This window comes from Choloepus didactylus, chromosome 22, assembly GCF_015220235.1.
Source record: "Choloepus didactylus isolate mChoDid1 chromosome 22, mChoDid1.pri, whole genome shotgun sequence".
Classification (NCBI taxonomy): domain Eukaryota; kingdom Metazoa; phylum Chordata; class Mammalia; order Pilosa; family Megalonychidae; genus Choloepus; species Choloepus didactylus.
The window spans coordinates 23,735,901-23,763,430 of NC_051328.1; the positions used below are offsets into that span (position 1 = coordinate 23,735,901).

Sequence of the window (27,530 nt, forward strand, 5' to 3'; positions counted from 1 at the left end):
GGCCTGTATTTATATTTATATTTAGCAATTTCTCTTGCTATTTCTTCTTTAACCCACTGATTTAACCCACTGATTGTTTAGGAGTGTGTTGTTTAACCTCCAGGTATTTGTGAATTTTCTAAGTCTCTGATGGTTATTGACTTCTAATTGTATTCCATTGTGGTCAGAGAATGTGCTTTGAATAATTTCAATCTTTTTAAATTTATTGAGGCTTGTTTTATGTCCCAGCATATGATCTATTCTGGAGAAAGTTCCATGAGCACTAGAAAAGTATGTGTATCCCGGTGATTTGGGATGTAATGTCCTGTATATGTCTGTTAAATCTAATTCATTTATCAGATTGTTTAGGTTTTCAGTTTCCTTATTGGTCTTCTGTCTGGTTGATCTATCTATAGGAGAGAGTGATGTGTTGAAGTCTCCCCACAATTATTGTGGAAACATCAATTGCTTCCTTTAGTTTTGCCAGTGTTTCTCTCATGTATTTTGTGGCACCTTGATTGGGTGCATAGACATTTACGATTGTTATTTCTTCTTGTTGAATTGCCCCTTTTATTAGTATGTAGTGGCCTTCTTTGTCTCTCAAAACATCCCTGCATTTAAAGTCTATTTTATCTGAGATTAATATTGCTACACCTGCTTTCTTTTGGCTGTAGCTTGCATGAAATATTTTTTTCCATCCTTTCACTTTCAGTTTCTTTGTGTCCCTGTGTCTAAGATGAGTCTCTTGTATGCAACATATTGATGGTTCATTTTTTTTGATCCATTCTGCGAATCTATATCTTTTAATTGGGGAGTTTAATCCATTTACATTCAACGTTATAACCGTGAAGGCATTTCTTGAATCAGCCATCTTATCCTTTGGTTTATGTTTGTCATATTTTTACCCTCTGTCTATTAATATCGTTTATTGTACCCATACCGAATCTCTTTAGTACTGAACCTTTCTCCAAGTCTCTCTGTCCTTTCTTTGTTTCTCTGTCTGTAGGGCTCCCTTGAGTATCTCCAGTAGGGCAGGTCTCTTGTTAGCAAATTCTCTCAGCATTTGTTTGTCTGTGAAAAATTTAAGCTCTCCCTCAAATTTGAAGGAGAGCTTTGCTGGATAAAGTATTCTTGGCTGGAAATTTTTCTCACTCAGAATTTTAAATATATCGTGCCACTGCCTTCTCGCCTCCATGGTGGCTGCTGAGTAGTCACTACTTAGTCTTATGCTGTTTCCTTTGTATGTGGTGAATTGCTTGTCTCTTGCTGCTTTCAGAACTTGCTCCTTCTCTTCTGTGTTTGACAGTGTGATCAGAATATGTCTCGGAGTGGGTTTATTTGGATTTATTCTATTTGGAGTTCGCTGAGCATTTATGATTTGTGTATTTATGTTGTTTAGAAGATTTGGGAAGTTTTCCCCAACAATTTCTTTGAATACTCTTCCTAGACCTTTACCCTTTTCTTCCCCTTCTGGAACACCAATGAGTCTTATATTCGGACGTTTTATATTATCTATCATATCCCTGAGGTCCGTTTCGATTTTTTCAATTTTTTTCCCCATTCTTTCTTTTATGCTTTCATTTTCCATTCTGTCATCTTCCAGGTCACTAATTCATTGTTCAACTTCCTCTAGTCTTGTACTATGAGTGTCCAGAATCTTTTTAATTTGGTCAACAGTTTCTTTAATTTCCATAAGATCATACATTTTTTTAATTTAGTCTTGCAATGTCTTCTTTGTGCTCTTCTAGGGTCTTCTTGATATCCTTTGTATCCCGTACTATGGTCTCATTGTTCATCTTTAGTTCTTTGAGTAGCTGCTCTAGGTGCTGTGTCTCTTCTGATCCTTTGATTTGGGTGCTTGGGCTTGGGTTATCCATATCGTCTGGTTTTTTCATATGCTTTATAATTTTCTGTTGTTTTTGGCCTCTTGGCATTTGCTGAACTTGATAGGGTTAATTTATCAGATCTACAGCTTCGTGGAGTACACTTTCTCTAACTAACCAGCAGGTGGCGTCCACGAGCCACCTGTTCTCCACAAGCCAGTTCTCCCCGGCTTACCCTTTTTGGTGAGTGGGGGAGAGAGTCTTGTGGGGTCCAATTGGTGTAGCAAGCTTGCGTGTGTAGTTGGTGTTGCCTGCCCTGTATATGGGGCGTGTTTCTGGGCAGTCAGGGAGGGGGCGTGGCTCTAACAATCAAATCTCCCTGGTGATCCTAGAGTTTTAAAGCTGCTGCAATAGTCTAATCCTTCAGTTCAGTCCTGCCACAGTTTGTCTCTGCCACTGACCCACAAGTCCTTGGTATTGGCGTATGGCTCCTGAGACTTGCAAGTGGGCCCCTCTTCCAGGCCGTGCACCCTGGGTCCTCTGTTGAGGGATGACTGTGCTATGTCACAGGTGAGTGCCGTCCCCCCAGGGCGGTTCTGGGCTGCTGGGCTGTGTAGGGCGGCTCCCAGTCTGCTGAAATGATGGCTGAATGGGGCTTTGTTAATTCACACTGCTCCACCTTCCCAACTCTGGGACAATCAGCTGAGGTTGCAGGGAAGGCTAATGTCCACGCCCAGTTTTGTGGTGTGTGCCTGTTATTTGAAGCGCTTCCGTCACACTGGGTTGTCTGGGGCAGCTCTGGGCTATGGGGCTGGCGATTGGCAGGAGTGTTTCCTGTCCACCAGGATGATGGCTGTGAGCGGACACCCCCCTTTTCTTGGGAAGTTGTGGTGTTTAGTGAATTTTCTCAGCCACTGGATTATTGCCTTTTGTCTCAGAACTCTCTTAGTTCTGCTCTTGTCTTGACCTGCCCAAATTGCAAGTCTTTGAAGCTTTCTGTATTGAGCTTCTTAGAGTAATTGTTTTAGAAAAAGAAAAAAGGATTAAAAAAAGAAGGGCCCTCCTCAGAGATCTAATGGGTTATTGAAATGCTAAGAGACAAAGCAATTAGGGCCATTACTGAAAGGTCCACAGGGCAGAGAGATCAGCTTTTCTTCGGGATTTGCATATGAGCCTCAGGGCCTGAGCTCTGCCCTTCCCCTTTCTATGTTCACCAGAACTCCAAAAATCCTCCGCTTTTATTTTGGAGTTTTTCGTGTTGTTTTTTTCTATGCCTGTCTCCTCTCTGCTGGGCTGGCTGCTCTCAGATTCTCTGGTGTCTGGTCTCAGTCTATCTATGGTTGGAGTTTGGATCAGTAGAATGAGTTTCCGATAAGGGCTGCCACTGCAGTTCTCCCTTCTCCTTCCTGGAGCTGACAGCCCCTCCTCCCACGGGACTGAGCCTGGCAGGGAGGGGTGCGGGTCCCCTGGTCACAAAAACTTACAGATTTCGCTGATCTCAAAAGTTCCACGTTTTCATGAATGTTGTATGAAGTATGCCGAAAGTCAGATTGCTCTGTGGTGTCCAGTCCACGCAGTTCCTGGCTTTCTACCTACTTTCCTGGAGGAGTAACTAAAACATACAGCTCACCAGTCCACCATCTTGCCCTGCCTCTGCACTATTTATTTTAGTCTGCCGTCTAATCAGGGCTTGTCACCTTTGGCTTTATTGACATTTGGGGCTGGATCATTCCTTGCTTTGGGGGGTTGTCTAGTCTTTACCCACTAGATACCAGTACCACCTCCCCCACTGTGACAACCAAAAATGTGTCCAAACATTTCCCAGTGTCACCTGGGAGGCACAGTCACCCCCAACTGAGACCCATTATTGGTCCAACTAAACTAATTCTTGCTGGTATTTTTTGGAGCTGGGTAATGGCAAGTTGTCGTTACCTTTATTTCTACAGGTACTGCCTGAAATTTGTCCCACTTCTGCCGTTTACGACCTGAGTAGCCTCAGGCAATTTACTTAAGCTGTCTATGCTTTGGTTTCTTCATCTATAGAATGGAAATAATGAGGACTGAATGAATTAATATGTAAAATGCTTAAAACTGTGTTGGGTACATAGTAAGTGCTTAGACATTGTTAACTGTTCGATCATTCCCCTGCTGGATGAAGGATGAATGAGAGGTCAATTCTCTGATTATTTTGTTCCTGGTATTTCTAGTGGGAAGTTTTTGTCCCCACCGGAGGCTTTCCCATGGTATTTGCAGTGCCCGGGGGTAGGCCTGGCACATAGCGGGAGCCCAATAAGTATTGACCAGATGGATAGGTGGATTAGCCATGGATGGAAGGATGCATAGTGGCTTGGGTTCTTGGCCAGAATGTTTCTAGGGCTTGTTACCCAAAGCTAAGTGCCTTTGCCAGTTTCTAAACTGCTCCCATGGGTAAAAAGCATCTTCCTTCCCTGGCACTTCATAACTAAATGTCTCTCTGGGGGCCATTCTAGTTGTACCCTGTTTACTGCCTTGGAAGTGTGAAATACGTTATAAATGCCAAGGTCTTTCAGGCTGGCTCCTGTTTTTCTCCCTGAAGATGCTTGAGATTCCAGGAACTTAATAGTCTTCCTGATAGAGCTAATTTTTCTTCCTGGTATAAATGGACATACCAGAAAAATAAGGACTAAGAGACAGCTTCAACTTTCCCTCCCCATCTCTGCCAACCTTGCATTTGTGTCTGTTATGTCTGGAATAGGTACAAGTCTATATTATAGAAAATTCTAAATTACAGTGGTTTAAGCAAAATAAAGTGTTTCTTCTTCACGAGTTTGTGGGTAAGTGGAGTGTGGCTGGTATAGACTCCACGGTTATCAGGAGCTCAGGCTCCTTTCTTTTCTGCTCTGCCATCTCCAGCACATCCTCAAGCAGACCTCATGATCTAAAATGGCTGCTGGAGCACCAGTCATTGCATCTTTAGTCTAGGTGATTAGAAGGCAAAAGGGGAGAAGCATAATACAGCATTACTTAGTTGTCTGTCTGCCTTTTAAGAAACCTTTGTGGAATTCTCAAGCAACACTCTGTTTATATCTCACTGGCCAGAATTTAGTCACATGGTCATACCTAGCTGCAAGGGAGTATAAGAAATATAGTCTTTTTCTTGCTTTGATATATGGCTGCGTAAAAAACTTGAGTGTTTTTAATTTTTTTTTAATAAGAAAGAATGATGAGTGGTAGGTGGATGACACTGCCACAGCTGGTGTGAGGTTCACCTTGTTTCACCTTGTTTTATTTCTCGGTCAGAGAATTCTGGTGGATCCAGGTGGCTCTGCATTAGAAGGAAGGGCAGCAGTCTTCCCTTTTAATTCATGTAAGATTAAATGTAACTTTTCACTTCTTTCACTTGGTTTGGGTGGGTTTCCTCAATCTGGTGTCCTGTTTTTCTTTCAGTATGTTTAGACATGATTCCCTTTAATTCCACACATGGAAATGTTGTGTTTTGCCAGCACAGTGATCATCATTAATTATTATCATTCTTTGAAAATATTCTATGATCCTGATGTGATCAGGACATACTCTGTCTTCCTTTTCAGTCTGACAAATGGATTTGCATTGATTCATTGATGCCCATTTTCTCGGCATGGATGTGCAAGATGGTCATTTTGAGGCTGAGGGTACAGTGTTGATAGGCAGTTTAATACATCATTCCTGTTCCAGGATCAAATCCCAAGTCTGACCTCATTAAAACCATAATGTTCAAACCAGTGCAACTACCGTCTTGATCATTATCATTTATTAGGCACTTACTATGTACCAGACATTGTTCTATGTGCTTTATATGAAACACCAATATTTTATTTAACCCTCCCAAGAACCCCATGCAGAAGGTAGGTACTAATGTTGACCTCCTTTTAGACTTTAGGAAACTGGAACAGAGAGGTTGAGTTACTTGCCCAGGATGAGGTACCATAGGATTCAAAGCCAGGCAGCCTGGCCCCAGAGCTGAGCTGCCTCCCTGGGAAACTTAATACAAGGGGGCAGAGGGTGTAGTATGCGTGTGTGCATGTGTATGTTTTATGGGTATGTGCATTTAAGGAGTGTGTGCACAACTAGCATGCAGGATTGGGGAAGGGTTCTGTGATGATATTTGGTCACATCTCATATCAAATAAAACACACACCCACACAGGAAACAGGGCTTTAAATCAAACCTGGCATACAGTGATCAGTGACTGTACTGAGCTATCTGTGTGTGGAGGGTGGGAGATGGAAATATGTCCTCTGGAGACTTGAACATGTTACCACTAATCACTTTAAAAACACTTAAGCAGTTTGGGAGTTATTTTCCTTCCATCTTCAACTATCTTATTTCCCTGTGTGTGCATAAAGTCACTTTTATTGCACATGAAAACTGTTCAGTACAGGTCTCAGAGGGTATCTTTGGTTTCCATTCCATCAGCTTCTGTTTAAACAAATGGAAACCATGTAAATATAATGACCCTAATGAGATTAAGGGATTCACATTGATTATAAAATAGTTCTTAGTATTGATTCCCAAAACTTATACACATTTTGGCTGATAGCTCCACTTTGGGGACCTATATCTCTAGGAAGAACAAAAAAGAAAAGAAAATGAAAAGAGCTGAATGTCCAATTGTTGAATAAGCTCTGATAGTAAATTGTCAGAACATAATGATGCTATTAAAAATGACAGGTGTGATATGCAGGTTTGGAATAATTTATAAAATCATATCAAACCCTCAAATTTACAATTGTTTATGCATAATGATTATTTGAACTCTGGATATTAAAGATCAAAAGAAAGCATAGTCTTTATTATATGACAAAGGAGGTTATTGATTTTTTGTTGGGGGGGGCCTTCCTTATGGAGGGTATATATAATTTTCTATTGTCAAGAGAATGTGTCATTATTTAAAATCATACCCTGCCCTCAAAGGGCTGGAGATACCGATTTTATAGGTTGGACTGTTAGGCCTGTAGTAAGTATCTCTCCTGAATTTTCTCATTTTATTTCTCTTTTCCTTTTAGGATCCTCTCCCTGGACCCCAGACAGAAGTGCTCGTGTTTCCCAGCTCCCACAGTGGTCTCCGAAGGCAGAAAAGAGACTGGGTTATCCCTCCTATCAACTGCCCAGAAAATGAAAAAGGCCCATTTCCTAAAAACCTCGTTCAGGTAGAGAAAGAAGTTCTCTGTTTCTTTGGAAGGAATTTGGCAAGACCCAACATCAGGATCCCTCTTTGCTAATTCTGTTTCTTTTTGTTTTGGTTTCAGATCAAATCTAACAGGGACAAAGAGACCACGGTTTACTATAGCATCACTGGCCAAGGGGCCGACATGCCCCCTGTCGGTGTGTTTATTATTGAAAGAGAAACAGGATGGCTGAAGGTGACGGAGCCTCTGGACAGAGAACATATTGCCAAGTATATTGTGAGTACCTCTTAGAAGCTTGTCGATAATGGGCAATATCCTTCCACAGTTTTTGAGTCAATCCGTTGCTGGATCCCTAGATCTGATGCTTTTGACCTGTGAGGAGCTTACTTTTTCACTTCTTGACTTGTTGAAAAGAAATGACAGGAGAACCTAGGGCAAATTGGGGCTGTTAATGTTTTCCTTGTTGGGACAAAAGGCGAGAGGGTTCTGGTACATCATGTGTATGAATGAATGCAGGGTTTAGACCCAACATGAAAGCTATTCTTGGGGCTGGAAGTCTCAAGCTCAGGAGTAACATTGGGGAGCAAAAACCACTTCTGGAATTGGGTAGCAGCATGAGCTTAGGGAAGCTGGGAAGTAAGTTGTTGATGCCAAATGCAAAAAAAGTCTAGGGGGAATCACCACACTGGCTCAAGCGACCGGAGTGAATTTTCTGCTGCAAGGAAGAAGTCAGAGTTTCTGAGCTTCCACCTTTAGCTCCTGGGCTTGACGCCCCAGGCCACATGGGGGAGATGGGAGCTCTGGCCTGGAGGATGTGTTGTCCAGCCCACCTCACCCAGTGCCATGATCTTGTCAAAGCAGCAGCACATGTGGGAGAAATGTTCTCTGCCCATCTACACGCCCAGGGAGTGGGAAGGGGTGGAGGCCAGGTAGAGCCCCTTTGGCTCCGGTCAGACCCCTCCTCCCACTCCTTCCTCACCGGGCACCAAGTAACCCTCACCTGGTTCTTGCAGCTCTTCTCTCATGCCGTGTCTTCCAACGGGAATGCCATTGAGGACCCGATGGAGATTGTGATCACCGTCATGGATCAGAACGACAACAAGCCTGTGTTCACCCAGGAGGTCTTCGAGGGGTCTGTCATGGAAGGCGCCCTCCCAGGTATTGTCAAAACCGAGGAGCCGAATAGCCAGAAGACACTCCTTGGATCCAAAGTGTTGGGGCTGGAGATTGGGGTCAGTCCTCTGAAGTTGGTCCTTCATATGGACAGAACTTCTTCAGGAACCACGGTGTGCATGTGTGTGTGTTAGTCATATCCTGCCAACAAGAAGCATGTATAAAAGATGAGTGGGTAAGAAACAGATTCTTGCCAGTACCTTAAGCCCATTTTATAGCCCTCTCTGATCACATTCTTCTCTCTGTCCTATGAAAAACCACTCCCCTGGTGTTTGTGGTAGTCAGTCCCTCTCTTTTATTTTTCCTTTTACCATATCATTCCTAAATGATATCTTGTTAGTTTTGCCTGTTTTCAAACTTTATGTACATGGACTCACACTATGGTATACATATATTTTTGTAATTTCTTTCATCCAACTTTTTGAACATATGGTTCTCCCTTATTGCCCGTAACAGGCCATTCATTTTCATTGTTCTGTAGTATTCCGTTGACTGTGTCACGGTTTGTCCATTCTACTGTTGATGGAGATTGGAGTTGTTTCAGTTTCTTTCTGTTTTGAACAATGCTCTAGAATGTTGTTGGGTATGTCTACTGGTGCAAATTTGCAAGAGTTTCTCTAGGATATGTATCTAGGAATGGTTGTCTCAGTTGTCAGATATGTGCCTACATATCCTTTGATGAAGTCCCATTTATCTGTTCTGTTTTTTTTTTCTATAGTTGCTTGTGCTGTATAGTGATATTTTAATTTGCTTTTCTCTGATTACTAATAAGGTTAAGCTGCTTATTATGTGTTTACTGGCCATTTGGCTTTCTCCCTTATGATAAGTGTGTCCAAGTCTTTTTCCTTTTCTTCCACTGGTCTATTTGTCTTTTACCTATTTATTCCTAAGAGTTAGTTATATGCCCTGGGTACTAGTCCTTTGTCGTGTGTTATAAATATTTTCTTCCTTCTTGAAGGCAGTGATCTCAAATGATCATTCTCTCCAATGAAATTGTGGCTAAGAAGCCAATTGTGGAAAATTCTAGAATTTTTATTATTTTACATGCTATTCACTCAGTACAAGAGATATGGCGGAATGTTGTTGTTTAAGGTTATTTATTTCCCATAATCTTCCCTGCCTCCGCCTCCAGCTAAGATGTGTGTTGGAAAGAGTTCTGGGGACCCTGTTTATTAGTGGAAATCATTCCTCCTGTCTTAGCACCTTGGTGAGAATTTTAGAAATTAGGGAAAGGAAGAGCTGTGACATGGTCCTGCCCCCATCCTTTATAACTCTGAACGGAACTGGGTAGAGCAGTATCACTCAGATCCTAGGGTGCAGCTTGGCCCAATCTTTTTCTCTCCTTGTATACTCCCAGGGACCTCTGTGATGCAGGTCTCAGCCACGGACGCGGACGACGATGTGAACACCTACAATGCTGCCATCGCTTACACCATGGTCAGCCAAGAGCCCCAGTTGCCTCACAGTGGCATGTTTATCATCAACCGGGACACAGGCGTCATCAGTGTGGTCACCACCGGGCTGGACCGAGAGGTCAGGGGTCAGGAGCACCCAGAGGGCATGAGGGCAGATACATGTCAGCCACATCCCGTGGATGATGCAAAGCTCTGCTGAGGCCGGTGGCCATTTAGTGTGGTGATGGTCTGAGTGTATCAAGTTAGAGTGCTTGTCCTGAGCTTTGCAATCTGGGCAGAGGGATCAGCATGTGCAAATCTGGATACCTGTTCAGAGGGTCTGTGCTAGAAGGCAGGTGGGCTGAGCTTTAAAGATGTTAGAATATTCGGTTTCTCTTTGATGGGCTGGAGTGGGTGTGAGGTGGCTATCAGTCCTGACTTCAAGTATGTTTGCTCTGCAGTCCGTTCCCACGTATACCTTGGTGGTTCGAGCAGCTGACCTCCAAGGCGATGGCTTAAGCACAACAGCAACAGCTGTGATCACGGTCACTGACACCAATGATAACCCTCCCATCTTCAACCCAACCACGGTAATTTTGCAATTCCTTCGACGCTTTCCAAAGGAAGGTCCTTTGTTGTTCATGAAATGTTTCATAGCCACTGGTGGGTGAATCCTTTGAAAACTTTCTCCAAGGTAGTGAATGTTAACTTTAGACTTAGAAGCAAGCCTGTAGGGGGTAGTGGATATGTTTGAACATCTTTGTTTCTCTCCTTGCCTTGGACCCATTGGCACAAGTTTGTGAAGCTGCAAAAAGCACCTGCTGACTCCATGTCCTCATTGTGCATCTTGGTAGGAAGGTTCATTTATTCATTGAATACATTTTCCAAGTTTATAGCAGGCACTGTGCTAGACACTGGGGATTTAACCATGAACAAGGCAGACAAAGATTCTATTTTCATGGAGCTTGTAATCTAGCTTAGGGAGATGGTAGGCAACTTATACAGATTACTGAATGTTCGTTATATTCAAGCAATCAAGGAGAAGCTACTGAGAGTCAAATAGAAGAAACTTAAACACTGTTGTATTAGTTTAAAAATTGGTTTAATGGTTAGTAACAGAGACCTGTCTATTAGGGGGGTTGATTTTGTTTTCCCTTCTTAGGTAATAAAAGGCCCAGAGGTAGACAGTCTACCTTGTCAGTAAAGACCAAGGCTCTTTTGTCTTGCCATTCCACCATCCTTAGTGCATGGCTTCTATCCTCAAGGTCACATTGTGGTCCACGATGGCTGCTGGAGCGCCAGTCATTATATCTATGCTTCATGCAGGAAGGAGGCAAAAACTAGGTGACAAAAAGTGTTGCTGCTGATTCAGGACCAATTTATTAAAGACATATTTCTTTGAAGACCTATCCCACAAGTTCCACTTGCCTCCCAATGGCAATGGTCATCTATAAGGGAAACTGAGAAATGTAGTAGATTAACTGGGCACATTGCCACCACCAACAATATAGTTAGTGAAGAGGGGAGAATGAATATTCAGTAGCAGTTAGCAGTATCCATGACCCTAACCTAGCTAGCCACTGTGAGTACAAGAAGGCTTCACAAAAACAGTGAGTGACATTTATGCTATGACTTGAAAGGAGGTCAGGCAAGGGTGGAAGAGTATTCTAGGCAGAGGGATCAGCATGTGCAAAAGCTCCTGAATCGAGAGGAAACTGGTTGCACAAGAAGAAAGGAAATAGCCAATGTGGCTGAGTGTAGTTAACTAAATGAGATCAGGTCCCACAGGATCTTAGAGGCTGACGTAGGAACTTGAGAATTTATCCTGAGTACAGGAGGAAGTCATTAAAGGGTCTTAAGCAGAGGATTGAAATGAGCAGACTTCTCATTTTATGAAGATCATTCTTGCTGCAAATAGAGAATGGATTGGGGGTGGGGGTTGATATACCCCAGTGTCTTGCACTTGACTGAGATCACAGTCCACAACTGGGCCAGAGTGTCCTGAGGAGCCTTCGTGGCCAGGGCCTTGGAGACCTATGCCAGCTACTCGTGGATGGCATTTATGGGTACCAGCTGCTCCAGCAACAGGGAATAGGTGCTTGCTGGTAGAGTGAGCACTTCCTCCAAGGCTTTGTGCCGTCAGCTGACCTCATCACACCCCCTCAGAGCTTGGGCTCAGAAAGCATTCCTTCAACCCCCTGAAACTTGGCTCCACTGTGGGGTTTCAGGATGTCATGAGTGACCCCATCTTCTCCTTTGCTCTACAGTACCAGGGAACAGTGCCTGAGAACAGAGTTAACGAAGAAATTGCCACGCTCAAAGTGACTGATGCCGATGCCCCCCACACCCCAGCATGGGAGGCCGTGTACTCCATATTAAACGATAACGAGAGGCAATTTGTTGTCATCACAGATCCAGTAACCAACAATGGCATTTTGAAAACAGCTAAGGTTTGTAGGGTACCTGGCAAGATGCAGAAATGGACAGCCCAGACAGATGCTCATTCCTGTGTTCCTTGGTGTATTCTCAGAAGAAATTAGGATTGGTGAGGTCTGAAGGGGTTGGCTTTCCCAAGTTCTGGTGGACCGTGTCAGGTTTGCAGTGACTCTTCATGTTCATGTAAGAAGTAAGGAAACTGCTGCACAACATCCTAAACTTTTTCACAGACTTTCCCAGAAACATTTGCCTACCTCCATCTCTATTTCGCAGATGCTGTGTTACTAGGTTATTTTCGAAGTGGGGCAGATGTGGCTGGTTTGGAAAGATGTCTTGGAAACTTGAAAACTAGAAAGTTGTTGGGCAAGTTATCTGTTATTTTATTAGTTACCCATTTAACAGATCCCTAGCCCCAAATCTTTTTGTTTTTATTTGTTTTTTTTATTATTATTTTTTTAATTTCATTTTTATTGAGTTATATTCACATACCATGCAGTCATACAAAACAAAGTGTATATTCAGTTGTTCACAGTACCATCATACAGCTGTGCATTCATTACCAAAATCAATCTTTGACATTTTCATTACCACACACACAAAAATAATAAGAATAAAAATTAAAGTGAAAAAGAACGCTGGGTGCCTTTTTCTTTTTTTTTTTTCCTTCCCCCATTTTTCTACTCATCCATCCATCCATCAACTAGACAAAGGGGAGTGTGGTCCACATGGCTTTCCTAATCACATTGACACCCCTCATAAGCTACATTTTTATATAATCGTCTTCAAGATTCCTGGGTTCTGGGTTGTAGTTTAATAGTTTCAGGTATTTACTGCTGGCTATTCCAATTCATTAGAGCCTAAAAAGGGTTGTCTATATTGTGCATAAGGGTGCCCACCAGAGTGACCTCTCGGCTCCTTTTGGAATCTCTCTGCCACTGAAATTTATGTGATTTCCTTTCACACCCCTCTTTTGGTCAAGAAGATGTTCTGCATCCCACTAGCCCCAAATCTTTGATTTCCTCCTGAGCAAGTGACCAGACCCTTTGGTTTTTGGACCCTTTTGGTTTTGAATCCCACTGAACTAAAGGAAATATTTCAACGTTTGATGTTAACATTTTCTGTTACTATTCTATCAACAGAAGAAAGAAGCTACTGATTTGAGTTTCTGCCATATATATTGTGTATCATAAAAGTTATGGCTTATTCTTTATTGCAACTTCTAAATAAATAAGGATTTATTTTCCCTATTTATTTAGAAGTGGAAACATCGGTCCACAGGTTAAGTCACCCAGATTGCATAGCTAGGAGGTGGCCCAGCTGGCGTTTGATCTTGGGGTTGATTGACTTTGAGCCCTAAGTTCTTGCCTTTAAACATCTTCGGTCCATTTCCTCCTGGGAAAGCTGTGATGTGAGCATTCTTATTGGTCTTAGATAAACAAATAACTTAGGTTGAATCAGGATTGTTAACCTAGGTTTGCAGTTTGATATTTCATGCAATTTGTCTTTATTCTTCTCTTGCAGTTCTCATCTCTAAAGTTTGCATGGTAGTCACTGGGATCTTTTTAAAAATACTGATACCCAGACCCCACCTTCAGAGATTATTATTTAATGGCTCTGGGTTTATTATTAATAAGCCTGGTCATCGGTCCTCTGTTATAGTTCCCAAGTTACTTTTTGTTAATGCAGCTAGATTTGAGAATCTCTTGAAATATTCCCAACCAAATAGTTAGGGATTTAAGTTTTGTTTTGTTTTTAATAACATAGAAACATTGAGGATTAATTTGTGTTCCTTTATTATTTTCCCTGCCCTCTAGGGCTTGGATTTTGAGGTCAAACAGCAGTACATTCTATTTGTGACAGTGGAGAACGTGGACCCCTTTGTGGTCACTCTCGCCACCTCCACAGCCACAGTCACTGTGGACGTGATAGATGTGAACGAGGCTCCCATCTTCAATCCCCCCGTCAAGAGAGTGGAAGTGCCCGAAGACTTTGGCGTAGGCTTGGAAATCACATCCTACACTGCCCAGGACCCAGACAAGTTTATGGAACAGAAGATAACGTAAGTGTAAAAATTTGTATTCAACTGACTTTAATGACTGGATCTCTCTATTTTTTATTTTTTTATTTTTAAAAATAATGGCGCTTTATCATCATTGGACTGTGCAAGATCCTTTTCTTAGTTTATTTTTTTAATTCTCCATTTCCCCTCACCTTTTCCTTTCCCCCTATAGTCAGCTGTTCCAGGTTTAATGTTCTTATAAATAGCTTACTTAACTGTTTCTCTTTTTAAACTTAAAGACCCCTATATTGTAAATCACAGCCACAGATGCTGAAGGCATGCCCGCCAACCAACAACAGCCCGCCTCACCATGTGTGATAGAGTGCTGCTGTTCTGTTGAGAGCTGGATGTGACTGTATGTGGTACTGTAGCAAGACAAGGCTATAACTCACAGGAGAGAATATTAGAGCATAAACCAAAGGTGACACATCTGTGTTCTGTTAGTAACAGCTTAATTTCTCAGAATGAGAGACCTCTATCAGTGTGCCTGCTTCCTCTTCTCAGAGAGATAGAGTCCTACCTGTTAATATCTACTTTAGAAGAAGCTAAGAATGTTCTGAATTATTTAGAAAAAATGTTGTACAGATTCAGAGTAGAGGCATGTTTGATAATTGAGTGTTTTTATTTTTTTTTCTTTTTCTGGGGTGTGGCGGGAGGTGTGTTTTAGCACCAATGCCTATGACAAAAAAATTTTTTTAAAAGTTTGACTGTGGCTTCAACTTCTGAGGTTATTTGAAAATGTCTCTATCCATGGGTGGCTCTGTAGGTATCCTGAAGTTTGGTTCCAGGCAATGCTCTTCAATGGGTGCTCTGTGAGGAACACGAGGGATTTTTTTAATGGAAGAATCAGCCTGGTACCATTTGAACCTTATGGTTGATTTTAGTATTTACTAAAAGTAAGAACAACCAGACACTAATGTGCCTCTTGATATAATGCAATAGGATATACACAGCACTGCTCATGAAATATTTTTGTTGGGGCAAATAAAACGTTGAAACAGAATCTAATCAAGCTTTAGGGTCTGGAAGAAAAGCAAGGAATGAAGAAACAAGTTATATGCCATGAGGAAACAGGCAGCCAAATATAGCTTGTGGAAACTATATAACAAATGGCCCAGTTTCTACAACAAATAAATGGCAAAAGGGAGGGGTGACTGTTATACATCAAAAGAGTGTTAAGAGACAAATCATCCCAATTTCAGTATGTAGACTATGCTTAGATACAGATGTAAACAATTCAACTACAAAAGATACCCTTGAGGCAATCAGGAAATTTGAACATAGACTGGGCATTAGATGGCCTCAAGGAATTGTTATTTTTGTTAGCCATGTTAGGGGCCTTGTAATTATGTTTTGTTTTGTTTTTAAATCCTTATCTAATAGAGATCTCCACCAAGCGTTTACAGAAGAAATCATATGAAATCTGGGGTTTGCTTTAAAATATTCTAATTTTGTGAAGTCAGTGTACTACTAAGAATCTGGGGCATGCTTCTAGGTGGCACAAAATGTAAAACCTGGTAAAAATGTGTTTTTTATCAAAGTTAAAACAATAGTGAAAAACAAGGCAGTATTATAGGGTTTTTCTTTAGTAATGAAGCCTGGGATTGCATAGTTTTCGGGCTGGGTTGGTATTATAGTTTGCAGTGGCTCAAAGCACCTCTTTGGACAAGCACCCCTGGAACAAAGACCACTTTATATAATTCATCTCTGTGTATTTCTAAGGAAGTGGGGACAAGCCAGTAGGAATCCAGAATCCTTTACTCCTTAGGTTTCTTTCCTCCCTTTCTGAGCTTTTCCATGATCCTGATAGATATCTGGGCAGTACTTCTCTGATTTTCATCCCTTTGTTTCCTCTGATTAACGGTTTCTGGTTCTCCTAATAAATCCTGCTCAACAGGATTCTCTTGGCATTTGGAATAAAACAGGATTTTACCACGTAAAACCAGAGGGTTTGCCCTCTCTGGCGCCTACCATTAAATGCTGATAGAGGAGCTACTGGCAAGTCCATTTATCACTTAAAACACCACCTCCACGTCAGCAAAACAAGAAATTTTGTCTGTGAGAGAGAGAGACTGATTGATTGACTGATTGAAAGTAAATGTGGCCAAACATTAATGATGGGGTGAATCCCAACAAAGGATACATGTACATTTCATCATATTATTCTGGCAGCTTTTCTGTAGGTTTGATATTTTCATTCAGCATAAAAAGTTGAAATAAATCCATGAATGAAGAGGAACCTGGGCTCTCCTCAGTTATAGCTGTTTGCTGCTCCTATCCTAAGCCACAGCTTGTGCCTTTTCAGGTACCGGATTTGGAGGGATGCGGCCAACTGGCTGGAGATTAACCCCGACACTGGTGCCATTTCCACTCGGGCTGAGTTGGACAGGGAGGACATCGAGCACGTGAAGAACAGCACGTACACAGCCCTCATTATAGCTACCGACAATGGTAGGTGTCCCGATGGGGCCCTTGCTGCCTTGCGCCCCTGGCTAGCTCACTGCCTTGCCTTCCACCCTTCTTTTGGAGGCCTGAGCTCATTCCTTTTCCTTTTGTCCCGGTTAAACAAAGGACATGCACTCTCACTGTCAAAAATTCAAATGGACCCTACTCCTTCCCCACTGGAGCCAGAATACCTGGGCTCACATCCCAGGTCCATGGCTTATTATTACCTGTGTAACTTAGACTTAAGTAACCATTTGTAAGTGCCTCAATTCCATTATCTGACAAATGGGGTGGTGGTAATATCCCTGTTTTAAATGAGTTAATTTATGTAAAAGTACCTAGAATAGTGCCTGCCACATTATACATGATTATGTACTTGGTATTGTTATTTCTATCAACATCATCATTAGTTAGGCATGGATGCTTCCAGGCTCTTTTCTGTGTGTTTGAATACATTTATATACATAGAGACATATAGCTGATATAAAGCCATTCTTTGGTTTTATAGGGCTTTTTATTTTTTTTAACTATTATAAAGCATTATCTAATACATATGGCTTTAAAATAATTCTTGTTGTTTACTTGACAATAAATACATCTTTAAGACAGAGCTCTACCTTGGCACACATAGGTCTATCTCTATCATTCACACATTCAGAGATGTTGAGTTTGTTTCCAGTTATTCATTTTTCCCGTCAGTGATCAGTAAACATCCTTGTACATGCCTCTGTGCACAAGCAGAGTTATGGTATAAAGAGATGTGCTAGCTTCTCATATGTAGCAACTTCTGACACCAAATACAATGTAGTTCTGACTCTTAACTAGCCAGAGTTGGGTCAGATTCCCTTGGTTAAATTCCTTTCCACAGCACTGCCCTCACGCCAGACACTAGCCACAAGTTTGGGGGTTCGTGCATTTATGACTGGCTATAAATTTGGGGGTTCCCAGCACCCCTCAGCTTTGATAACTTGCTAGAACAACTCACAGAACTCAAGAAAGTGCTATACTTACAATTACAGTTTTATAATAGCCAAGCAATACATATAAGGATCCAAAAGAAGAGATGCCTGGGGCAAGGTCTGGGAGGGTCTCATGCAAAGCTTCCTTCCGTGTCTTCTCCACATCACCCTCTGGGCCCGGAGTTGTGTACCATCAATCATGGAAGCTCCCCCGAGCTTTCGGCATCCAAAACTTTTATGGGGTTTCATGATGTGGGCATGATCCATGGAATCAATGTCCAATTCAGTCTCCCTGGGGGTGGAGAGATCGAGCTAATAGGATGTAGCTCAAAGCCCCAACCCCTTGATCACAGGGAGTCCTCATCACATTAGGGTAAACTATCGGATGAGGTCTGTGGCCTACCATGAATAATTAGACCCTCCTATTACTGGAAATTACCTTCCCTGGAGCTGGGATAAAGGCCAGACCTCTTTCTGGAGGCCAAATTCCTTACTACGCACTGTGGCTCATTTTCTTCCCTCCCTTTCTCTCCCCAGTCTCCCAAGGTAGTAATTTCAGATTTGAGAAGGTTGCCATTGGGTGGGGCAATTTTTATTAGGTACATCCTTTATCAGGTGAACATGTTGTGAAAGAATAAGCCTGGCGTAGTGATTTAGATTCTAAAACCTACTCTTAGAACTGTAATTTGGGGGTCAGCAGGTTAAAAACAGAGAACCAGGCAAGTGAGGCCCTGATGGGGGACTCAGTTTCCAGAAGGAGCTTTGCTTAAAGGAGAAACTAGCCCGTTGCCTGCAATGCAACATTAGCCAATTCTCTCTGGCTACAGGAGAATTCCCTGGTGTGGACTGGAAGTAAGTTAAGGTAACTGGCATCTACTAAGCCAAGGGTCAGCAAAGTTTTTCTGTACCAGGCTAGGGAGTAATTATTTCTAGGTCATACAGTCTGTATCACAATTTATTCAAACCTGCCATTGTAGCAGGAAAGTGTGTATAGGCAATACATAATAAAAAAATGAGTATCTGTGTTCCAATAAAACTTTATTTCCAGACACTAGCAGTCATCCCGATTTTGCTAGAGGATCTCAACTAGCTGACTCCTGATTTAAACAGTAATATCTAAGGTGTGGTTCTGAACGATTCCTTCAAGTATAACTGTGCGTGACTTAATGCCTTTTAGTGTCAAGTCTTAAGGGTAGAATGAGGTTCCTTCAGAAAATCCATTAGCTCATTTAAAAACACTTAAAAAATACTTATTATTAAAGGACACCTGCTTATTGTTAAAAACAGAAAGAAAAGAAATTGTATGTGATTTTTTTAAAAAGAAAAAGGTAAAAAGAAAAATAATCAGCACAATTTTGCCACTCAGGTTTAACTATTTGTGCATTTGTGGCTTTTCTTGTTTTTTCCCCTATAACATACTGCTATTGATGCTGATGGTGGTTCCCTGGGTTTCCCTCCTTTTATTACCACCATGTGTCAGGTGCTGTGGTAGGAACTGCAGACAGAAGTGTGGATGAATTTCCCAATTTCTTCTTATTTTTTTTAATATATCACTGTGGACTCCTGCATTATTATTTTATTCTTTGGGTTATAATCCAATACTACTTTATTTTGTGGCTCAAATTGTCCTCAGCTTTGGCCATTGAAAGTTCTTTCAGCTAGCTGCTGCATCCCTTTGACACACATACATCAATCTCGGGTTTTTTGTTGTTTGTTTTTGTTTGTTTGAGCTCTTCCTTATTTTTTGGTACAAGATGCTCCAGGCTCATCTGATTTTTTTCTGCCCCTGTCCTACAATCAGCTGTTTCTCCAAGGAGCCTTTTATTGAAGAATGGCATCCATTTTAAAAGGCTCAATTCTTCAATAATGACCTTAAATGCCAGAGAAGTTTAGAAAAGGGAAAACTGGTGGTGGGCAGGGGCGATGCTTCTTGGAATAAGTAGAAATTAAGTTATGAGCTGAACAGAATGAGGTTATGGGAAGAGGAAGGAGGGAGTCCTTGGTGTGAGAAATAGCTTGAATAACTGTCATCAATGTGAGAATAAACACGTCTGCCTAAGACAGTCAGAGAAACTGCCCAACCAGGTGGGAAGATGGCCTGAAGAGTGGTGGGAAGGGTAGGGTGGACCTGGTGACTGAAAAGCCAGGACAAGATTTGGATTTGAGCTTATGGGAAGCATTAGGGATCCATTTCTGAGCTGTGATGTTTCTTCTGTGATTTTTTGTAGGTTCTCCACCTGCTACTGGAACGGGAACCCTTCTGCTGACCCTCTCTGATGTGAATGACAATGCTCCTATACCAGACCCTCGAAAACTGTTCTTCTGCCAGAAGGACCCACAGCCTCATATAATAAACATCCTTGATCCAGATCTTCCCCCCAATACTTCTCCCTTCGTTGCAGAACTAACACATGGGGCAAGTGTCAACTGGACCATCGAATACAACGATGCAGGTGAGCCCTTGAGTTTTAGTTTGGGAACTTTGGTCCAGCTGTTGTGCTTCCCCTTCTTGCTACCCCATCACCCCCATTTCTGAATTTCCCCTCTAAAGTTCAGATTTTCCCCTTTTACATTTGGGCATTCTGCCAAAGTCCCTTTTCCGTTCTGATATTTGACTTTGGGAGGCATTGCTTACCCACCTTGGGATGTCTTTAGTTCCCTAATAAATTTATTAAAAAATGTACCTTTTTTTCCTCTTGTCCCATCATTTATTTTTGTTGTTTCCTCCAGCCCAAGAGTCTCTCATTCTGAAGCCAAAGAAAAGCTTAGAGCAGGGTGACTTCAAAATAAATCTCAAGCTCATCGATAACCAGAACAAAGACCAGGTGACTACCTTAGATGTCATTGTATGTGACTGTGAAGGGGTCGTTCACAACTGTAAGAGGAATGCAGCATTCGCTGAAGCCGGATTGCAAGTTCCTGCCATTCTGGGCATTCTTGGAGGAATCCTTGCTTTGCTGAGTAAGTGCAGCTGATGGTTGTTTCTGCCTTTGACTTCTAAAATGGGTCAGATTTCTTTTCTAGAAGTGATTTTTGTCATTGTATTTATGGGACAGGCTAACCTTAAGGAAGAAGCTCTGAAATACAATGGCTTAAATAAAATAAAACCTTATTTCTTTGACCAAATAGTTCAGAGGTAAGAGGTTCAAGACTGGAAAGGCAGCCCTCTTCCATGAAGACCCAGGTGCCTTGTATTTTGATGCCCTTTTGTCCCTCAGGGCAGTGCTTCTCAAGTTCCTAGCTAGATACCTGTGATTCACCAGTGCTTCTTGGTGAAATGCACATCCTGACTGAGTAGGTCTGGGGGAAGGCCTCAGATTCAGCATTTCTAACCAGCTCCTAGGAGAGGCTGACACTGCTGTCCTTGGACCACACTCAGAGCAACAAAGCCTTAGGATGCTGTCCTCTTAAGTGTGGTCAGAGCTAGCTGGCTCACCTCCACTGCCTCTACATTCTATGGGGGGGCGGGGAGGGTGATACGGAAATGGGCACATATCTGGAATTTGCACATATCACTTTCACTCACATCCTGTTGGCCCAAACACAGCCACACCTAGCTGCAAGGGAGCCTGGCAAACACAGCCAAACTGAGCGACCATGTGTCTAGTTAAAACTTAATAGGGGGAGGAGAGTTGGAGATGGAGTATGGGGTGGGCAGTGAGTATCGATGACTAAAAGGATGAATGGAACAAAGGATACTGAGCAAATATTGGCAGTTTCTGCCATGGTCCTTAAAACTAGGCCTACCTGTAGACTGAGGTCTAGGGTTGAGGCAGATGCTGTTATGGTTTCTATAAGCAAGTGATGGCAAGGCAATTAGGAAACCTTCAAATATAGTATATCATTAGGGACTGGCAGGGGTGATCCAGGTCATAAATGCCTTTGCAGTCAGAAGAGGGGCAGTTAGTTGGGTCTCAAGGTAAGTTTCATGGAAGATGTGGGATGGTTGGGTCATGGGTTGTGGAATTCAGGTAGGCAGAGGGGCTTCCGTAACGGTCCCCCACTAGCGAAGGCCAGAAAGAAGGCTGGAGTACAGCACTGGCTGGAGGGGAAGAAGAGTCTTAGAGACTAAACTCTCATGAGGAAGCAATGGGACCAACACTGAAGCTTTCAACTTAGACTCCACACAGCCTAGGCACACCTAGCAAGTGCTCAGTCCTCTCCCTCATGAGAGTTTTACAGTGTTTATCTGGATAAGGTCTTGAGCATTGTAATATCTTCAGAGACAACAGATAGATTGGGAAAGCTTAAGACTTTTTTTTGCCAAGTTGATGCAACCTCCTGTTTCAATGCAATAATGCTTCACTGGAGTGTAAAGAAAACACATAGAGTCCCGTATTTTCACAATGAATAGTTTATCTTTAAAAAATTAAATACTAATTACATATGTATTTTAGAAATAATCCCAAGATTAGATGCCAACTCTGGAAATTAAATGGATTTTAAAGCCTGGCTTACACCATTGTATCTTCAAGAGACAATAGGAATATAGAGGTGGTTTTCTGGTTTGTGCCCCACCCGCTGTAACTGTAACTGATTAGTGGTAATCTGCATGTGCCAGTCACGTTTAGCCAGTCGTTAGGGTGGTCTACATTCTCTGCCCCCTCTATGACCTCAGCTCCACCGCCCTGCACTTTGGTACTCTGCAGCCGTCAGGTCTCCCTTCTCATCTTTCCTCCGTCACGCTAGCCACACTCCCGTCTCAGGACCTTTGCCCTTCCCTTTTCCTCTGCCTGGAACGTTTCCCCCCAGATTTGGGGAAGTGGCCATGATTGATTCAAGATCTTGTTAAAAGCCATACTTGCATTCACATATACTTGTCTACCATGTTGTACTGTGTATTTTAACTTCAGGGATGTGAGCGTCAGCATGTGGATTATCTTCTAAAGGTGTTTTACAGCTGGGGACTGCAACGGCCACCTGCAAGGCGTGCAGGGAAGTGGCACACTGGAATAACGTCTTACTGTGGCCACCTTTACCTGCGGCTCACGTGGCTCTAAAGCGCGTGGCTCTAATGCGCTCTCTTCCCCATTTCAGTCCTGATTCTGCTGCTTCTACTACTTATTCGGAGGAGAAGGGTGGTCAAAGAGCCCTTACTGCCCCCAGAAGATGACACTCGGGACAACATTTATTACTATGATGAAGAAGGAGGTGGAGAAGAGGACCAGGTGAGTTTTTTAAAAATTTGGAAGAAGCAAAGATTAGGAGAAGGCAGACATTTGAAATAGTTATGTCATTTTGTGTATTATTTTTTTAACACCTCATCTGGGAAAATAAATATTGTCATTGGTCATCATCGTCATCAACATATCTAATATTTATTGATTGCTTTCTGTTATGTACCCAGATGAGTGAACCGAGGCGCAGAGTGGTTAAGTAATTTGCCAAGGGTCACATAGCTAGGATACAATAGAACCAGGTTGTCTCCAGAGCCTGCACTCTTCATTCTATTTAGCCTCTCAGGATATGAAAGTCACTCCAATTATTTTTGACATATAGAGCAACTGATCCATTTTAATATTTTGTTTCCTTGAGCTTTTAGCTAGACCAAACTGAATTTTGCTTTCTCTGGATAATAAATCTCTAAACCCTCTTTATTTCCTCTGATTTTGGAGATGGTTTTACCTTGCCTTACCTTGAAGTTTTCTGGGTAAAATAGAGTCTCTGTTTTGAAAGGGAAGCGTGAGGCTCATTATAGGCTTTTGACTCAGGTCATACAGTGAGGCACATTTGCTAAGCTCTATGGTGTGGAAGAAAAGCTGATGATAAGAATGTACCTTGCTGTGTACAAGGTATCGGGGTGCAGAGAAATACATGGTTTCAGATTTCGAGGTACATCTAAGCCTAAATGGGAATTCCAAGTATAGTGTATAAGTAAGCTGTCACCACAGTAATGCTGTATAATAAACAACCTCAGAATCCCAGTGGCACACAATAAGCATGTCTTTCTCATATGTTTTGGGGTTAGCTGGGGCAATTGCTGATCTCGCCTAGGCTCACAAGATCTGTGGGCTGGCTGAGGCTCACTTGATCTAGGCTGGTTTTGGCTGGATGGCTCTAAGCTGCAAATTGGGTCTAGTCTGTGCCACGCCATTTGCATCTTCTTTGTACCAGCAGGCTAGTGCAAAGTGCATTTTAATTTTTTGCCTGTATTGTATGAGTTAAAGTTCTATTGGTTAAATCAAGTCCCAAGACAAAGACCAACAATAATAGATGTGTGTTCTTGCAGAGGCTAGCAATGAGAGGGACTGAATATTTGCTGAATACTAATCTAATTTATCACACATGTCCTATGCAAAGTTACTAAGGACACAGTGTACATCTGTATCCACAGTGCTACTTTTCATACTACATTTCCTACCAGTGCTATTTTGGAGACTCTTATGTTGAAAACTGTTATTTTAGATTAAATTGGTACATGGTTTTAAGTATCAAACAGTTGGCACTAAAGTCATTATCCGATATCATGACCTATGAACTGAATATAACCCTGCGTATGTGACTGTTTCCTGGGAACTCCCTTTGTTACCCTTTGGTATACTTTTACCTTTTTCTCCAAAGGACTTTGACTTGAGCCAGTTGCACAGGGGCCTGGATGCTCGGCCAGAAGTGACTCGCAATGATGTGGCGCCAACCCTTCTGAGTGTGCCCCAGTACCGTCCCCGCCCTGCCAATCCCGATGAAATTGGAAATTTTATTGATGAAGTAAGTAAGCAAAGGCAAAAGCCAACTCATCTCTAAACTTGAAAGAAGTTGTTTCCAAAAAGAGACTCTTTAGATTCTTTCCTTTACCAAGTTTTCACCTTGCTCCATCCCTAAACCCTATTTTTTAGTTGTGTCATTCTGATTTCAGAACTAGCAATAGCACTTCAGATTGGTCATAATGAATTTGCAAAGTCTGCATGGCAAAAACCAAGAATTGCTTGAAAGGATTTAGTAGTGCTAGAAGTAAAACCAGAGATTCGTAGTAGACCCAGTTTGGGCTCATTAATGGGATTTTGTTCCCCTGGACATTCCCTGGTGATTGGGATGCGATTTTAAATGTGCATCACAAGTCTGTCTGGGGGCTTGAAAAATAGCCTCCATATTGTAGGAGTCCAAAATGCATTCAGCTGTAAATACCAGAAGCTTAAATAGATAAGTGTGGATTTACCTTCTGCAAATAGAAGACTGGGACGGACAGTCCAGGCTGGTACATTCAAGCCTTTCTACCTTTCTCCAACCCCATCTTTAGTATGTATTAATATTACTGTGCTTTTTACCTCTTGATCACTGATGGCTGCCACCCTTCCAGGCTCACGTCTGTATTCCAGTCAGGAAGAAGGGCAGAACAGAGGGCAAACATCTTTCTTCCTTTCTTTAAACTATGTTCCCTGACCAGTTGCTCAGTCACTGGAATGATTTTCAGGGCTCATCTGGTGGCCCAGTGGCCCTTGGTGAGTCTTTACAGTGGGGCTGATTTTGCTTTAGCATACCCAGGGAGTTATTGTCACTGAGGACCTGGTCTGCATAAGGCCTGGCAGTGTCAAAAGTGACCAAACCACATCCACTCTAGCCACTGGTTCTTTAGAGAATCTGGGAACAGGAAGGATGGGTTTAAACCATCTCTTTTAGATACATCTAGATTCAGGTCCTTTCTTCCATTTGCATGTCATTGCATTTTCTTGTAGCTTTTAATTTTAATTACAAAAATAATATGCTTGCCACTTTAATTATATAAATTATGAAATATAAAGAAAAAAGTGCAAGTCCTTCCTCAGTTCTCCCAACCCCGATCCCCAGAGTTAACTGTCATTGGTTTGGTATTCATCCTTCCAGACCTTCCTGGGTTGAAATGTGGGCTGTATGTGCCAGTATGACTGTCCTCCTTGTTTTCAGCCTCTGACCATCCTGTGGGTGAGGTGAGGGTCCAGGCCTGATTGAATGGCCCTATATCCCCTTGCCTACAGGTAATTAACCAGCTTTGCTTTAGGGGGAAAACACTGCATATTTTTCTGTAACTCTCTCTCTTTTCTTTAACAATGTATCAAGTCCATCTTTCCATGCCAGTCTGTGTTGGTGTTAATCCATGGTACTCCGCAGTGTGGATGCACTGTCCTGTGCCTCATGGAGCTTGAGGGTACCAAGAGATGGTGTCTTGCCTATGATGACAGATGTGTGGTTCCTTTCACTGACAGATCCTGTTGTCCCCTTCTTTAGAACCTGAAGGCGGCTGATAGTGACCCCACTGCCCCCCCTTACGACTCTCTGCTGGTGTTTGACTATGAAGGAAGTGGTTCTGAAGCCGCCAGCCTGAGTTCCCTGAACTCCTCCGAGTCGGACCGAGACCAGGACTATGACTACTTGAATGAGTGGGGCAATCGCTTCAAGAAGCTGGCGGATATGTACGGAGGTGGCGAGGATGACTAGAGGACTCGAGGGAGAGGGGGTGCGACATATCCCTGTACCCATGTGATAGGAAACAGAGGCAGTGTCTCTGGTGGTTTTTTCAGCTCCTTCCATTTGAGATGAGTTTTTGTAAAAGGGACACCGGGATCCTTCACACAGTTAGGAAAGTTATGATTTCCACTTTATAGATCTCATCTGTGTTTTAGAAAGGTTTTGACTTATTTCTTGAATCTTTTTTTTTCTTTCATCACCCTTTTACATGGTGATGATGTCTTATTAAAATTTTTGCATTTCAAAACAACAGCTTTAGCATCAAAAGGTTCTGCTACCACCTTGCAGATTTCCTTAAGGGCTTTGTCTCACTTTTAAAAGGAAGGAAGGCCCACCTGACCTATTTCTGTTATTTTATGTATTTGGGGAAAAAAAAATTAAGGTTGTATGCTTTTTCCTTCATCACTGCACTGGTGTCCCACGTTCTAATATTGCTCTTGCTCCCGAATTCTATTACATTGCCCCAGATGGGAATTCTCAATCACAGCATCACCTGGACCCTTTTAGGATAAGAGGTTTGTGTCTTATTCTGGCCATATCTCAACTGAGTATTGGGTACTCATAAGACCTTTAACAGTTTTTCCTTTTCATCTCCTGAGGATGTAACTTGAAACAGGCATCTATCCATTTACTTGTTCTGGGTAAGACTGTTTATGATGTGAATGTCATTATGGGGCACTTTGGTTGTAAACAGAGTAGAAAATGTGATTTTTTTTTCAGGTGCCACTTAATTTTTAATGTATGTTTATCACTAAACAAGAGAGTGATACATTCTGAGACTTAGTGCCTAAAGTGCTACAGCCAAAGATGGAAGACGCCCTATTACAGCAGAGGGGAAGCTTGAACAAAAGGCTTGGAGATGGGAGGAGAGGTTGTCATGAGCCTGGTAGTTTAGCAAAAAATGCCGAGTATGGTTGAGGTAGGGTTACCCCTACCCCTGAAAATTCTGGAAGAATGGAGGAAAATCAAAATAAATCCTTATACCTTGGATTGTAAATGAAACACAGAATTCCCAAGTGTCTGCTTTTGATCATGTCTACAGAAAATGCTAGCTGATGTGGACATATTTGTCCCAGATTTGAGGTATATGTAGAAAACTGAGAATATTAGAAAACCGGAATTTTTTCTTACGAGCAGTAAGACAGAACTGCCCTAAAGGGTGTGTTAAGCAAAAGGGGAGGCGGGGTGGGTGGGGATCAGGGACACAATTTGGATTTTCTTTTAGAGGAAAGAATTTCAAGGAACTTGACAACCACAAGAAAGAGTTTTATCTAAATCGCTTTACTACCTGTCATCTGTTTTTAGAAGAAAAAAAAATCTCTTCAATCACTTCCTGGAATTGTCTTGATTTTTCTGCAGTTTAAACTATCTAATGTAGCTCTGTATAGAGATTGTCACTATAGTCTTGTTTGAGTGTTTATGTGTGTGGGTGTTGATAATTTTGTATTTTCATTGGGGGTGGAAAAAGAATACAATTCAAGCTGAGAAAATTATTCTCAAAGATGCATTTTTATAAATTTTATTAAAAAATTTTGTTAAACCATTGTCAAGCTGTTATTTTATTTGATTACGCCACAACTCCAGACAAGACAAGTGGTGGATGGAGAGGACAAGCTTAGTCAAAACATGGAGAAAGAAATTTCATACTGAAATTAGTTTCCCAGAACTTTGTGTCA

General features: G+C 42.1%; 1 protein-coding gene across 1 annotated transcript in view; it reads left to right on the forward strand.

Moving 5' to 3' along the window:
- The window catches only part of LOC119518565 (cadherin-1-like), a 78,100-nt gene extending 50,701 nt beyond the window's left edge, over nt 1-27,399 (forward strand). The window contains exons 5-17 of the mRNA XM_037815788.1: nt 6,827-6,970; nt 7,070-7,225; nt 7,963-8,107; nt 9,480-9,655; nt 9,978-10,106; nt 11,784-11,966; nt 13,767-14,011; nt 16,317-16,462; nt 19,644-19,868; nt 20,146-20,376; nt 22,453-22,583; nt 23,977-24,120; nt 25,615-27,399. Of these exons, the coding sequence (XP_037671716.1) occupies nt 6,827-6,970; nt 7,070-7,225; nt 7,963-8,107; nt 9,480-9,655; nt 9,978-10,106; nt 11,784-11,966; nt 13,767-14,011; nt 16,317-16,462; nt 19,644-19,868; nt 20,146-20,376; nt 22,453-22,583; nt 23,977-24,120; nt 25,615-25,824 (2,265 nt within the window). The 3' untranslated portion in view covers nt 25,825-27,399. The remainder of the gene's footprint in view (nt 1-6,826; nt 6,971-7,069; nt 7,226-7,962; nt 8,108-9,479; nt 9,656-9,977; nt 10,107-11,783; nt 11,967-13,766; nt 14,012-16,316; nt 16,463-19,643; nt 19,869-20,145; nt 20,377-22,452; nt 22,584-23,976; nt 24,121-25,614) is intronic.
- The last annotated feature ends 131 nt before the right edge of the window (nt 27,400-27,530 follow it).